Raw genomic sequence first — 14,961 nt, forward strand, 5'->3', positions numbered from 1 at the left:
GGTTTACTGTGAAACCTTGACGAAAAAGAAAAGAAAAACGAATAGCATTCATTCGAAGCGTGTTGGTGACACCAGCCACGGTTCATCCATTATTCACCGTTCATCCATTTAATTCATTTACCTCGTTCACTTGGTCGTATCGGCGCAAAAAAGCAACAACCGGACACTGGTAACGCGTCACGATCCAAGGAATGCATTGCAGAAAATAAACTGAACAACGCATGGAATGTCATCATCAAGAAAATGTTTTTTTCTTTCATCCTTCGCAGTTACTAGATTAAAATACCTTTGTTAAGATGCATTTTAAATTTCAGGTGAAACTGGGATCATTGTGGCACCATTTGCTAATTTATTCCCAAGGAATGGAAGTCCTGGAGTGACGGAACCGGGTCTGAAACTTATCAAATAAAAATGAAAAAAAAAGATTCTTTTTTGAGTATTATTTTATAAGATACCTCAATTGAACTGCAGGTAATCGACAGAATTCGATTCAGTGGCCGTTTGAATCGTTTATTGCTAATATAAATACCTTTTTTTTTTTCTTTATTAAATCGAATCGACGTGACGACGGTTCATAAACACGCATAAAAAATATCGTTTAACCGAGCCTAGCGACGTAACGGTGCTACAATAGTTTGACGAATTGTGATATTCTAAAGAATGAAGAAGAATAGGAGGGAGAAAGGCGAGAATGGGAAGAAAGAACAAGGGACGGTTTCGTAAAGCAATCGTGATAAAAGAAATTAAATGTGAAAGGTATCTCGTGTACCTTCTGTTCGATGGATTGCTTTGACAATTGTCCATTGTTCATTCGTCATAATTTTAATAATGCTACAATCGTGTCCACGTAGTTCGTCGTGTCATTCTATGCTCAAGAATCAAACTAAAAAAGAATTCTTTTTTGGCAAGAATTCCACTCCTTTTTTTTTATGAATCCTTCTATTTTCCAAGAGTTCTGTCTTCTTCCATTCGCTCGAGTTCCCAGATTGATTCACTTTCTCCAGCTACTTGTTTTTCCCTCGCGTTTTTCACGGAATTTCGCTTGTTCCCAATCTCCAGCCAGCCCGAGCTTTCTCTATTAAGTACCTAATGTAACGCGAATGGCGTGATTCGATTAATTTGTACAGATTGCCTAAACGATCCCAAGCGCGTTCAGCGTTTACGAAGGGACTAATTTGTATCAGAGAATTACGCTCGACGCGGTTGTCCTTAACCGTTTACATTAAGCTTAAATATCGACAAATGTTTTTTTTATACATAGTTTACAATACACAAGAAGATCGATCGATCGATCGATAGAATTCTTAATCAATACCGTTCCGTTTACTGTTCACTGTTACTGGAAGATCCAAGATCTCCTCTTTTATTTCTCTTTACCGTTAAACGCCAGCTAATTTGCAAGTGTAATAATTACACGTAAACGTTAGCTAACATCATTCGTCGTAACGAGAAAACGCTAAGTTCATTAAAAGATTTCAATTGCACTATTTGAGCGTAAAATCGTCACTTGATCTATCACTAGAATTCGGGTACGGTTTTGTTCTACGAGTAACTAGTTTCTCGTTGCCTCGTTATATCACCGAACAATCAACATGATCGTTCTTTTTCTTTCAAAGACGAACTTCGTCATAGAACTGAAAGATCAGAAAAACGCCAATGTGTTCGAGTTTCAAGAGTTCAGGAATCTCCCTCGAGGATCACCCGAAGGAATTCGCCCTCCGGAAGCTAGGATGATCCGCGTGGTTGTTGTTGCTGTTGCTGCGTGTAGAATCCAAAGGGGCGCGATTCGCCGCTGGACGAAGTAAACGAGGAGGAGGATGCGTTCAAAGCGGACGAGGAAATGGTCGCCCCGGATCCTGACGGACGCTGCACGGAGGACGACTTCTGTTGGTTCACCGTCGCTATGGTTTGTTGAGATCTCAGAGGGACCGGAAGCGGCCGTTGGACCTTTCTGCCTTGATGATGACCCGGAGTACGGTAACCTTGGTGACCTGGACCGGTTGGCCTGAGTCGGGGTCTGCCCGGTCCTCTTCGGATCGCTGGCGCGGCTCCTCTGCTCGACACAGCGCCCAGGGCGCCTACTGGTCCCAGGGGACCCACTGTACTGGGTCCCTCGCCTTCTACTGGTCCGGAAATCCCTTGTATTCCTACGACATGCGACGATAACTTTTTATTTTACGCAAACTGACTGCGTTTCAGTTAAATCCGTCGGTGTGAAAAATGATAAGGTGAAATGACACGTGGCGGAAAGAGAACGATCACGATGCTCCTTGCACATTTTCACGATTATAATGGCAGATGCAGGCTACGAAGGCCCTCCATTTAACGTGGAGTGGTCTGACCAGTTAATCGGTTATTCACCGGTACACCGCGGCGTGGAACGAAGACAAACTCGAAGGATCGTGCCACGGCATCTATTCAAGTGATCGTAAGCGCACAGGAGCCGGCAACGAGGACGAGCCCAAGGGTGTACGGAGGGGAAGAGAATTTAATGAGATAGCGAAGGGAGAAAAATTCTGGGCGAAGGAGGAGGGTGAGTGACAGGGTCGGAGGTCAGTAGCCGAGCAAGGATGTACCAGACGATACTCCTCGTCTCCTTCCTTCCTTACTTCCTTCCTTCCCTTCTTTCTTTCCTTCTTTCTTTCATTCCCTTATTCTTTTTCCCTTTTCCTGTTCCACGTTCAGACCCGTCGACATTCCTTGGCACGTTTCTCGATCCTTTCAGGAGGCGCTCTTCAGCCACCTCGCGAGAGGAACTTCGAGTGGCCACTCGGAATCAAAAGGACCCAAAGGGTGGGAAAAGCTCGAGACTCGACTCGTCTCTTTGGAGAAGAGCGCGTCGTTACGTGCTTTCGAAATTCTGCACGCGATTTCGTCGACGAGATTGCACAGCAACCACCACTCGATGGGAGATCCTTGAAGATAGAGCGTAGAAAAGCTTGGAACGGTTGCTATCTATTCATCGTTCTATCATTTATAAGTACCAAGATGCTTCTGTGTCAATTTATTAATAATTCAATGTATCTACTAGACTAATTAAAGGACTCTTCAAGATTAGTTGAAAGGACTTAAACTAACCAATGGATCCGAAACAGGGGGATATGGTGTCCATCGAGTAAAAGCGAAAGGAGAATCGAAACCTAATTGAATTCATATCCAACGAGGAGGAACGCTGGCAACGAGGGGTCGGTTAAAATATTTTCGCGTCGAGGGTCCGCGATTCCCGCGAAAAGCACGCGTGGGTGAGATTCCCGGCGGGAGATAGAGCCCGGTGCACGTACAAAGAGGGTCTCCAGAAGTTTCGAGGTAGCTGGAAGAGCGAATGGAACGCGAGGATCCGCGGAATGCCGACCGTCCGGCTGGCAATATCCTTGCCTCGTCCTATCTTCCCGCATTATCCTGCCGTATCTCAACCCGACCAACAGCCGAACTCTTTCCCTCCCCTTTCGTCCTTCACCAACGACCGGCTTCTTTCACCATACCCCGAACAAACTTACTCCCTCTCTCTCTCTCTCTCTTTCTCTCTTTTTCGCCTCGGGCAGCTTGGATCCAGAGAAAATTATTGCATTCTAAAACGAGGGACAATGAAATAGTTTAGCACCGCTTCGAACCGTCTACCCTCTGCTGCCAGAACCACTTCGACGAGATCCCTTCAGGGTATAATGAATTGGTCGATTCGTTATCGTAATGATAGTAACCAAGGACTTTAACCATTCAGATTAGCGACTGTTCGGTTCCAGTTGCGAACCCGTAGGATTTCAAGGAAAAAAGCAAAGTTGACCCGAGACGGCAGGGGTCGTCGCGGAAGTAGAAACCTCGTAGAGCTAAGTATAACCACTCGAACTGGTTGGAATTACTTTCCGTTATTCACGACACGAAAATATGATGGAAGCAATGCGGACGAGCAAGATGACACGGTGCGGTACGATCAGGTACGGCACGAATCCACCGAAAGCAACCCCCTTAGATCCAGTTACCTTTGGAACGATCGCCGAGTTATCTACTAGTCACGAAGAATTAATATTGCGAATATGAATCTTTATCGATGGAATAACTTTACGGATTGTACAGTAATTTGTAATGTATTCTAGGATACTTAGCATAAATTTTCGAGCGCACGTCATGTGGACGGAATTTCAGAAACGCGGATGAATATCTCGAAGACAACAGAGAGCATCATATTACTGCCTTTCGTGGGTACATTGACCATATGTCTTGCTCTTATTCAGAAAACGCATCTCCATTGATGTGCATCGAATCTTCGTGACAGAAATTTGGAGGCGGACCTCTGTTGGTCCAACATACGATTTCGAGCTTCGTTTCGTAAATTTTATATTACATTAATGGAAATTTGAATGAAACTGGAAGAACGTAAGCAAATGCTGAAGCAAAGGGAAGTCTAATTACCGAACGAAACAGGAAGGCTCAACGCGAAAAGAAAATCAAATAAAAAAAAAAAAGGAAAATGTAACGAAATGATAGTCGAAAGGAGAAGGGAGAAAGGAGAGGGGTGAGCGAGTTCCAAAAACCTAAGAAGAGCATCATCGATCGCAGCTGTCGCGTTCGCTCCGCACCTGCTATTGTCCGCTCGCTTTCCAGTCCGACGACAAGTGAGAGAAAAGGAGAAAGAGAAGAACGACCCCTTTCCTTTCCGTATATGTAGCACGAAAACAGCGTACAAACGCGCGAGGTGCCGTGGTGCACGTTGCCCGCGTAAACTTCGGTCCACGTGTCGTTTCGTTTCGTTGCGTGAGGCCACCTACTCGTTCTCGTGCGGTTCGCTTTCGTCGAGCCTTCTCGCCTCTCTCTTCCCTTTTTTCTTTTCTTCTTGCTTCTCGTCACGCATCTCGCTTTGCGTTATGCAACGGAACGACGGCGCCGATACCCTTACACGCGACAAATTGTTCTCCAAAATGGTTTATCGCAACAACAAACGAGAATTTTAAGCCTAATCGATAATCAAGCCGTTTGCAGCTAAATGCAGCCTCCAGCCTGGTCCCAGAAGACCCGTACTCGAACGTACGAAAACCACGAACAAGAGAGTGACTCACTGGACTTACTTCGATGGGGGTGGATGTATCTCTGTAAGGGTAAAATCGCGTACCCTCAGGAAACAGGGCCAACTGTTCCCCGGAGCACTTGCGCGCAGATGTAACCGCGAGGGAATTTCGATAGATCCACAGAGGCTAAGGGTACTTTCTTTTTTCCACCGAGCGAAACCCCATGAGAACACGACCAAGTGGCGCGGTACAAGTAAAACTGGGGTTCGGATCTATGAAAGAGTCGTAGAGCCGGGATTAACCGGGGTCTCGTATCGATTCGAGGGGAACCGCGTCGTGAAAAGTCATTTTCATCGTCCTGGACCATTTCGAATTTCGTCCCCGAGGTTCTCTCTTAATCCTCTTAACCGTATCGCGTACGGTTGCCGGAGTCACCGCTCGTTTCTCAGCGACTTAAGCTTAAGTTTCGAGTGAGAATTTCACAGATGGAGGATTTAAGTACACGCGGACGTACAAATTCTTACGATCAGCGGGCGTTACGTATAAATTGTCGCAGTACCGAAAATCAATTTCATTATTGCTGGGTATAAGCTTCGGAACGACTTTATAAAGCAAAGTTTATAATATCGTGAAAAATTTCACAGATGAAGAGATTTAGGTCTTGTTTTGCGTTTTCGAGGACAATCGTATACGCTTTAATCTGTGCTAGAATCTGTTCAATATTCCTGCCATTAATAATATGCACCAGATTTTCTCTACCGTGCAATATAAATAGGATAAAAGCTGTCCTAGTTAATTATCTAAGTTAATCGCGGTGGCAGTCGATTCTGTGTATATTAAATATTACATGAGACTAACGTTGCAAGTTCGGTGTGTTACGTGCAACAGTGTATGAATATTCATTAATCAATGTCATTCGATTCCGCATATCAGTCTAGATATTTTTTCTCTGTCCTTGCAGGAAAACCTCGACGTGATTTATTATCTTTTATAACGATAAACTTATACTGGTTTCATTTAGTATGTTCTAATTTGTATGAGAGATAAAATTTCATACTCACCGTGCTGAAGAGTTTGTTCATTTGCTATACTGCTACTGGTCGGGGACAAAGATGATGGTGACTGAGGCTCGTTACCAAGACCCTTGGATGGATGAAGTAAGAGAAGACCTCTGCCTTTTCCTCCAACAGGACCTCCTCTCCGGGAACCACGAGGTCTGCCCCTTTTGCTAGTGCCCCGTACGTTCGGTCTCATCCGAACACCAGTTCCACTGCTGAACGGCATGTGATGTTCCAGACGACTAACTTTCCCAGCTTCTCCATACTGGCTGATACGCGATTGTCGAGCATCGCTCGAAGTTCCTCCTACTGGACCATCCACGTCAACCACCAGACCATCGTTACTCGTCTCATCCTGGATAAATTAAGCACACTCATGTGTTATTATTAAAGCAAATGGAACAAGTATCGTATCTGTATGTCACAGTGATACAAACCTCTGACTTGGCTGGGCTGGTTGGCACGCTATAATCATCTGTACTGTCGATAATTTGTTGATGATTGTTGAGATGATAAGACTGAACGCCACCAGTCTGAGAGCTTTCGTTAGAATTGGATTGATATGTTTCACCAATCTTATCGCCATTTGCATCAGACAAACAAGGCTTCTTCGCGTCGCCCTGAAAACAGATACAACCGAAAATTAATGGGAAAAGTAATTGTGAAAGACGAAAAGAAAGTAAAGAGATTGTATCGGTAACGGAGAAATCGAGAATGAAGAAAAGACACCGGGGGACTGATAGCGGCTCTAAGGGCGTCGGGCTTACCTTGACCGGAAGCGCGGTTAACTTCCTCTTCCGGTCCCTCTCCTTATGGTATAGGTTGAAGTCGAGTCGGGCATCCTCGGCGTGCTGCTTTCTCTCCTCGCTCCGTTGGCTATCTGAAATATACGAACGTAGGCCGGTATATACGGGGACGTTCGTTACTTCTTTTCTTATTATTATTCGTTATTAAGGCATTAGCATATCCTAACGAGCATAATGTAATTGCATCAACATTCTTTCCGTCCCCTTGTCTATCTCCCTCTCTTCCTCTCTTTCTCTACCTAAGTACGCTTTTGCGTGTCGACGGGTTCCATCATGAGAATACAACCGAAATCAAGGTTCAACGAGTAAAATTATGGAAGAAATGGAACTGTTTAATGAACATTTATATTTCGTTTTAAAGACACTCACATTTGGCTTCAATCTCCTCGTCGTCTAACAACAGGGAGACAACTTCCTTAGGCTTCAACGTGTCCGGTTTAAAGTTTCCACCGCTAATTACCATGCGTTGTATCTACGAAAAATTAAGCCCATCAGAAAATTATTCAAAAATCAGATTCCTTAAGATTGATTTAGTTCAACTGAAGTCAAACCTCGCTTTTTTCTCGGGCACGTTGCAATATTCTCTCTTCGATAGTTCCTTTACAGATCAATCGATAGACTGTAACTTGCTTTGTTTGTCCCAACCTATGGGCACGATCCATAGCTTGCTGATCTACCGTTGGATTCCAATCGCTATCATAGAATATCACCTATAAAACAATAAGAGTAATACTTAAGCGAACAGTAGAATCGAATTTGCAAAGTTCAAGGAAAACCTTTGAAAATTCTTATTTTTCCTTTTTCTAAAACAATATTTTTAAAATTCGTTAATATCGATTGAGTTTAGATATTTGTTACGCGACGTTCTAAATAGGGACAGCTCTCTTTCCATTCGATAATCGAACGAGGGCATATGCAAATGAATTCGGTAATGCATACCTGCAGCCCACGTTCGTGCACTTTCGTACGTAACAGAATGCAGTTTCGGCAATGCAGGGGGAACGACCCTGACCAAAAATCTTATCGATCCTCTCATTTAAATTTGCGGCAACAATTCGCCTGCATTCGTCCAAGATATACGATACGTTCCTATTTAAGAATTTGTTTCTACAATTCTATTTTTCCTGACGAATGATATTTGATCAGGCACGTTCCACCAGTCTTGTTAAATCGATAACAAATACTGAAAACCGCTGTCGTGATTAAATATTGTCTCCACGAAAGACGAAATCGTGATTTCTCACGAAATATCTACTCCTGATCGTACCGTTTCATTTACGATCAATTACATTGGTTCCATTTGTTTGTCTCTAGTATCTAAAGTTGAAAATCATAAATAAATATGTACGATCACGTGTAACTCAGGCATTCCCAAGACTAGAAGCACTTATACTCGACCAAGAGAAGCCTATGTTACACTGCAAGTGTACAAGGTAGCATCTTAAGGAAGGATAAAATTACTAACCGTATCCGCAGCAGTCAGGTTTATTCCCAGTCCTCCAGCTCGGGTACTCAACAGAAAGACAAAAATATCCGCCCTGAAATATGAATCAACCCCTATAGAATTGAACAGTTAAATAGGATACGTTTGGTATGCAAATTAATTCAAAGTGCTGGTAGTGCACTTAGAGGATTTCTAGTATGAAATATAAAACTTGACATTTTTAAAACAATCCCAATGTTACAGCTACTGATACAAATAGAAAAATATATTTCATTAAGTTTCAATTGTACATTGAAAAATAGTGATGTAATAGTAATGGTCTCATATTAGAATCATGTTGTCCTGGCAAGCAGACAAAACTGCAGCCGTCTAACGAGACAGGAACGATTCGCCAATTAATTCGCGTGTTGATTATACACGAGTGAACGAACGAACGACACGCTTTAGACACGCAACGCGATGCAGAGCTAATACATATTCTAAACAAGCCACGAAAATAGTTCACTCGGTTTATTAATTGTCTATCCTCGTTAAAATGCAGACGACCCCCTTTTTTAAATTTAGAGATATTAAAATGTTCAGTGAAAGATAGTAATTACCGCTTCTGAAAGTCTGCGACCATGTCACGCCTATCAGAGATTTTCGAAGAACCGTCTAATCTCATGAAAGTATGTTTCCTATGATACATATATTCCTGTAACAAAAATACCATGTAAAATCTTGTACCAATTATAAGAATCAGGATGAAAATGAAATGAAGATACCTCTAATAGATCAATCATTTTTGTCATCTGAGAGTAAATGAGAACTCGATGACCTTGTTCTTTAAGACGGCGTAAAAGACTGTCTAATACTGACAATTTCCCCGCGTCTGTTACTAAGGTTTGCTTATCTGTAATCATTTCATATAAGAAGAATTTTAATTAGAATATGTATCACGATTAATTATAAAGAGGTAATAGAAAAGCCAAGTACCCGGTACGATAATGTTCGACCAGCCATTAATTGGCGTACATGCAGATATTCCGCCGTGTGGTTCGACGGAAAATGTTGATACTGTTTGGACTACTTGAGAAGCTAAACTCTCCTGCGATAATGGATCGGACAGAGCTTGTTCACAGCCGAGCCAGAGAAGTCGTTGACCAAACTTTCCGCCGCATTCTTCGTGTCTTCTCCATGCACACGCCGCAGAACTATTACTAACATACAGTTTTCGAGGACTAGCTTGAACCTAAAATTAACGTTCCCTTAATGTCATACTGAATCATTATTACTGCATTTTATCGCTGAATTGCTTAAACACCTTAGGATAAGTATCGCAGATAAAAGATGGAATGGTAGTTTGTTGGCAATATCGCATTATCGGTGGCCTTGGAAGATGAGGATGTTCTGGTAACAATGTTACTTTCGTGTCTTCTTGTTCAGTTTTGGTGGAAGGAAGTATTCGCTGCAAAATCAGTAACATATACAATGGTTAACTTTTCTATTAAACCACAAGATAAATAGGTGTCTCTAAACAATTGTTAACCTTTAACAATTGATTGGCTGTTTTTTTACTACTACGTAGGATTCGATGAGCAACAGTTTCAGGCATTGAATGAATAACGTGCGTAGTATGGGTATACACAGATTCTCCCTCCATGATCTTTTTTGTGAATAGTAAATCTTGCATTGATCTTGACGAAGTGTTAATTCTTTTAGGTACAAGAAATATTTGAATTCTAGGTATTTCTGTTCTCTCGTCGGCATTCCAATCTTCCCAATAATGCATCATCTTTATCTTCCTTTCCATTATTGTTGCAAGACATAATCTAAACACACATAGTAAACTAAATGTACCACGAATCATTATGCGCTGTATACTTAATTTGAACAACTGTGTATATACCTGAATAAGATACCAATGATAAATATTTTATTTAGTTCCATTGGAGACAAATTAATAAACCGACTAAAAGAGAAGGGATTTTGACAGAGATCTTCGCTGCCACCGTGAAGGGTTCGATGTATATGTTCCGTAGCAAATATAAACAACTTATTATACAACAAGTGATCTTTGGATGGCAACGAGAGGTGCACGAGACCTTCTGTATATAATAATGCAGGCATTTCATAAAATTCTGTACGCATAAATAGCGGTGATTTAGCATCTCTGCGCTCGAACAGTTCTGGATGATTGCAAACCTGGAATTAATATTCATGTAGAAATATGTTAGAAATCTAAAATCGTTTGACACTTTAATTGGTACCTTTCGGAATTGCATGACTAGATTCATAAGATTTGACGTGAAATTTTTGTCATTGGACGCAGTATCACCACCCACTGTGTAATGCAGTAGATCCTCTATTCTAATTTTCTTCTTCAATGCCGAATAAAGTAACTTTTGACGAGTTGTAAGCGGACAGTACACCATTACTTCGATTTTGTCGGATAATTCGTTCTCCACGTCTTTCTTTATTCTTCGTAACATGAACGGTTTCAGGATCATATGTAGCCTCGATAAATGCTTTTCATCGATCCCAGTTTTGTTTTCCGCGTGACTCTCGATATCTTTGGAAAACCATTCGTTGAACTCGTCGTGCGAATCAAACAATGTAGGCATTATAAAATGTAACAATGCCCATAACTCCGCCATGCTATTTTGAATAGGCGTACCGCTAAGTAACAATCTGTTGCGACAACTAAATCCAAGTAACAACTTCCACCTCATACTGCTGGTGCTTTTTATAGCTTGTGCTTCGTCTAAAATCATGTACTGCCACTTTATTCGGTTGAAATACTTGTAATCGGTAATGACTAATTGGTAACTAGTTATCACGACGTGAAACGAAGCTTCTTTCGTGTGTAAATCTTTAGTATCCCAAAATTGTCTCAATATCTTCCGTTCCTGTGGATTACCCCAATACGGAACTACTTTAAACATTGGCACAAATCGTGCCATTTCCTGTTGCCAATTGTGCAACGTCGAAGCTGGCGATATGATTAAAAATGGTCCCCATACGGCTGTAAAAAATAAACGACATATTATAATTAGTTCGCGAACCTTTAAGATGCAATAACATTTCTGGAGAAGAACGTACAATATCTTTCAGCAACGTGACACAAAAACGCTATGGATTGCACAGTTTTTCCCAAACCCATTTCATCTGCCAAAATTCCACTAATACCCTAAAAAGAAAATTATTGAATAAACAATTGGCTATTTAAAATATTCATGTTAAATATCACGATGAGTTAATAATACATAAACCAACCTGATCATATAAATTAGCTAACCAATTCATTCCCTTCAGTTGATAGCCTTTAAGGTTTCCTTTAAAAATCGAAGGCTGTGGGTGTTCCAATGTTTCAGGTGTATCGCTTAAACGTAACTCTTGAGATGCAGCGGCTGTATCGAATTGTTTTGCCCTAGCTTTTTCATTATCGAATGCTTCAGTAGCGTTCCTTTTTGCTTTCTGCTTCATAACCTCACTGTATTTTGATAAATAATCATGATATTCTGTTATATAAACATGCGTATTATTAAATAATTACCTATCGTAATCATCAATCCCAACAAGTCTCGGATTTTTCTCTTCATCTAATTGATTTAAGATTCTTAGTTGTTCTTCAGGAGAAGCTTTCCCTAATTTTCGGGACATAAAATGAGCATATAGTTCAGTTTGCGTGATGAGAAAGTTTAATTTTCTTTGTTGCCGTTTTGCCTAAAACATTTAATAAATTAAATGTAATTTAATATTGGTAAATTGCACTGTAAGTAGAAGAAATTACAAAAGTAATTAACATTAATTACCTCAATCAACTCCACATCCATTTTTCTCTGTTCTTCAGCTTCTTTTTCTAATCTTCTCCTCGTTTCACGTTCGACTCGATCATAGCGTTTCCAATAAGCTTGCATTTCTCTTGTAAGACGTTTTGCTTTCCATATAGTTTCCTTCATGTTTCTTTGCGACTATATAAAAGAAAAGAAACCATAGAAATTCTTTAATAATCTTCAAGTATATACAACAATCATAGATGCATTAATGCTCACTTGCATAGCCTTTTGTCTCCAGTGTCTCATACAATGCTGTGCTACTTTCTTACAACTAATTAACATTTCCTTATGATTATTAGTTTTTGCTCTTTGTACTTTTCCCAGTTCCTTCTTCGACATCATTACCCAAATTTTTCGTCTCCTCATTGCCATTACTTCCGGACTTTTATTATTATGCTTTTTTCTTCCGCGTTGTCGAGGTTGATGACGCATTATTGCTTCCAATTCAGCTTCGTCTAATTCTTCTTCTTTAGGAATAGTACGATCCCATTCTTCTTCTGGATATTCACCTTCCTAAAAACCATGAATGTCAGCGGTATACTGAAATACGCGACAATTTTAATTTTACATACAAGGTAATCCTCGGATGGTCTATGACGAGGAAGTTTTTCTTTTTTTATTTTTATAACTTTCTTTTCTGGCTTTTTTTCTTTCTTCTTTTTGTTGCCAACTATTAATTTTTGATGTTCCAAAAATCTATCATAACTTGACAATAATCCAGCACTGTAATATTGGTACTGAATATTCTGAAAGTAATTATTATTAATTGTCCAGTTACTGTTACTTTTATTTTATGCTATTTCAATTAGAATAAACCAGTCTTACCTCTGGTTTCTGATAAAAACGAGCTTGGTACTTTTTTCTGAGTATGTGAAACTTTAACATTTCCTGAAAATCTTCTTCTGTAATTGGACTATCAGTATCAGATCCTGAGGCTGAACTATCAGATGAATCACTCAACAGAATATCCTGCAACCATCTACGTTCTTCTCCAACACTTGACATGTTATACACTCTCAGTTTATTAATTCTTTCCTCTATAATATTAATAGTTAGTACATAATTGAACAGAGAAACATGTTGTTTTTAAAATACTTAAACAGGTACCACACCTTCTTTACGAATCAGAACATTATCAAGATAATTATCTGATCCTTCTGATGACTCTGATGATATAGATTTATCATCCTCACTGTAAAATTAAATAAAATTAGAATCTTAGCTTGCATTTATAATCATTCCAAATGCTTGGTAAATAAGAAATCTACCTAGCTGGATCTTGGAATAGCTCATTAATTTGTCTTAAAAAGGGCTGTACATTGAGGCTACGCTCCAATCTTTGCAGGTGCAAAGGAGCAGCCATTTCTGCTTCCAGTCTCATTGTGTGAGCCCTATCTGTCATTACCAGTTTATATACAATTCAGTAACCTACAATAATAAAAAGATATCATCAATAACAACATTAAAACCTTTATTCACATTAAAATCAACCTTTATGGTATCTTTTATAATATGCTTTATAAAACATTTCTAACATATATAAAATACTATTTAACTGTGCAAATTGATTATGATTAGTCACTGAAATAAACTGATTTACAATAGCAATATCCACAGACCCGTTGTCAAGGAAACAAATACTTTATCTGCAACATGTACGAACCTAATATCATTCTGTGATTGATATTTCAATAAATACATTAAATGATTTTGATAGCACGTATTACATGGACGACAGGAAATATTTTGTGTAATTCGTACATAGCGTGTTGCAAAATAAAACATCTATTTTGCGCTTTGTATTAATAAAGCATATAGGATTTTGCTCCTTACTGCATTGCCACAATGCTAGATTGTTTATTTTGTGTTTCCTGTAACGGGTAATACATGTTAAAGGCGTGAAATTGCCGTGTGGAATCGTGTGTAACCAATTACATTATATAAGGTGAATGACACGACGAATCAAGCTGATGCGGTTATAATTTCGCGAAATATTCGATAGTTTTGGATCACCTTCGGTTTGGTTAGAAGTAGCCCCACTTATTTAGCACGTAAGATAGGGTCGACCGCGAGGAAATGATTCCCTTTGTTCACATCGAAATTGGGTATATCAGTCGGAGGGAAATACATAGTAGAAAGAAGCCTAGAGAACGTAGACATTTGGCGTGCCATAAAACCAGGGCAGGGATAGGGCATATTGTTGGCCACCATTTTTGTTTTCAATAGGTGGCGCCAGGTTAGTCAATGTATAGGCAATCCACGGCTTTACCAACATTTATTGCCGACAAACTAATTTTATTATTCAACTTTACGTAATATATACTCATTCTTTAAATATACAATATTATATATAGTAAAGCTTATTTGAATCCTAACTTCAATCTATTTTATCAGATTTTTCGTTACATTCAATTATTGATTTAAAAATGAAATATATAATTTCAAAAGCATGTACAATTCAACTTTATAACAATAGTATTGTGAAGTTTCATTTGTATTTTATTGCAAAGTAACTAAATAAAGCGCATTCTTAAAACATTCCATTTTAAAAATAGCGTTGTTTAAACATCGATAGATCGAAATTCGTGTTTCTATGATTTAAATTTCCCACGCAATATAACTGCGCACAGTGTCTTGAACCAAATACTGGTTATACATACTTTCGATTACCCGCCAGTATAATAAAAATCATTAAAAATTATAATAAACTTGTAATAATAGTAAAATAAATGAAGTGTTGAATAATTGTAGACTTTATTTCTTTAAACGCAGTATATACGTAACTGGTTCGTAATACAGTGTTTAGAAGAAAAGAAACAATAGTCTATAACAGAG

The 14,961-nt window shown here is 39.6% G+C and overlaps 1 protein-coding gene across 3 annotated transcripts; it reads right to left on the reverse strand.

Moving 5' to 3' along the window:
• Nucleotides 1-427: 427 nt before the first annotated feature.
• Nucleotides 428-14,347, reverse strand: LOC114873923 (chromatin-remodeling ATPase INO80). Of its 3 annotated transcripts, none has more exons than XM_029182723.2 (25): nucleotides 14,140-14,347; nucleotides 13,790-13,997; nucleotides 13,395-13,554; nucleotides 13,239-13,318; nucleotides 12,952-13,163; nucleotides 12,699-12,872; nucleotides 12,343-12,639; nucleotides 12,103-12,261; nucleotides 11,844-12,013; nucleotides 11,564-11,780; nucleotides 11,390-11,477; nucleotides 10,558-11,312; nucleotides 10,197-10,492; nucleotides 9,837-10,119; nucleotides 9,612-9,755; nucleotides 9,284-9,539; nucleotides 9,073-9,200; nucleotides 8,908-9,002; nucleotides 8,330-8,402; nucleotides 7,416-7,574; nucleotides 7,234-7,336; nucleotides 6,826-6,938; nucleotides 6,496-6,678; nucleotides 6,062-6,413; nucleotides 428-2,147 (listed from the first exon to the last, which is right to left on the reverse strand). In XM_029182723.2, exons 3-25 carry the CDS (start codon nucleotides 13,526-13,528, stop codon nucleotides 1,726-1,728), a joined length of 4,893 nt encoding a protein of 1,630 aa, XP_029038556.2. In that variant the 5' UTR covers nucleotides 13,529-13,554; nucleotides 13,790-13,997; nucleotides 14,140-14,347; the 3' UTR covers nucleotides 428-1,725. The 3 variants fall into 3 exon arrangements, with proteins under 3 accessions (XP_029038556.2, XP_029038558.2, XP_029038557.2); XM_029182725.2 differs by having other exon boundaries at nucleotides 14,062-14,347; XM_029182724.2 differs by lacking the exon at nucleotides 13,790-13,997.
• Between the last annotated feature and the right edge of the window lie 614 nt (nucleotides 14,348-14,961).

The sequence above is a fragment of the Osmia bicornis genome, chromosome 11, assembly GCF_907164935.1.
Source record: "Osmia bicornis bicornis chromosome 11, iOsmBic2.1, whole genome shotgun sequence".
In the NCBI taxonomy this organism is placed as follows: domain Eukaryota; kingdom Metazoa; phylum Arthropoda; class Insecta; order Hymenoptera; family Megachilidae; genus Osmia; species Osmia bicornis.

Bases quoted from the DNA above. Each gene is read 5' to 3' on its own strand.
- LOC114873923 (XM_029182724.2), bottom strand. From the start codon at position 13,528: ATGACAGATAGGGCTCACACAATGAGACTGGAAGCAGAAATGGCTGCT. The intron at 12,873-12,951 runs GTAAGACTGGTT...AATTACTTTCAG, and splicing joins GTTTTTATCAGAAACCAGAG to AATATTCAGTACCAATATTA. The intron at 11,478-11,563 runs GTTGGTTTATGT...TTTTCTTTTTAG, and splicing joins TAGCTAATTTATATGATCAG to GGTATTAGTGGAATTTTGGC.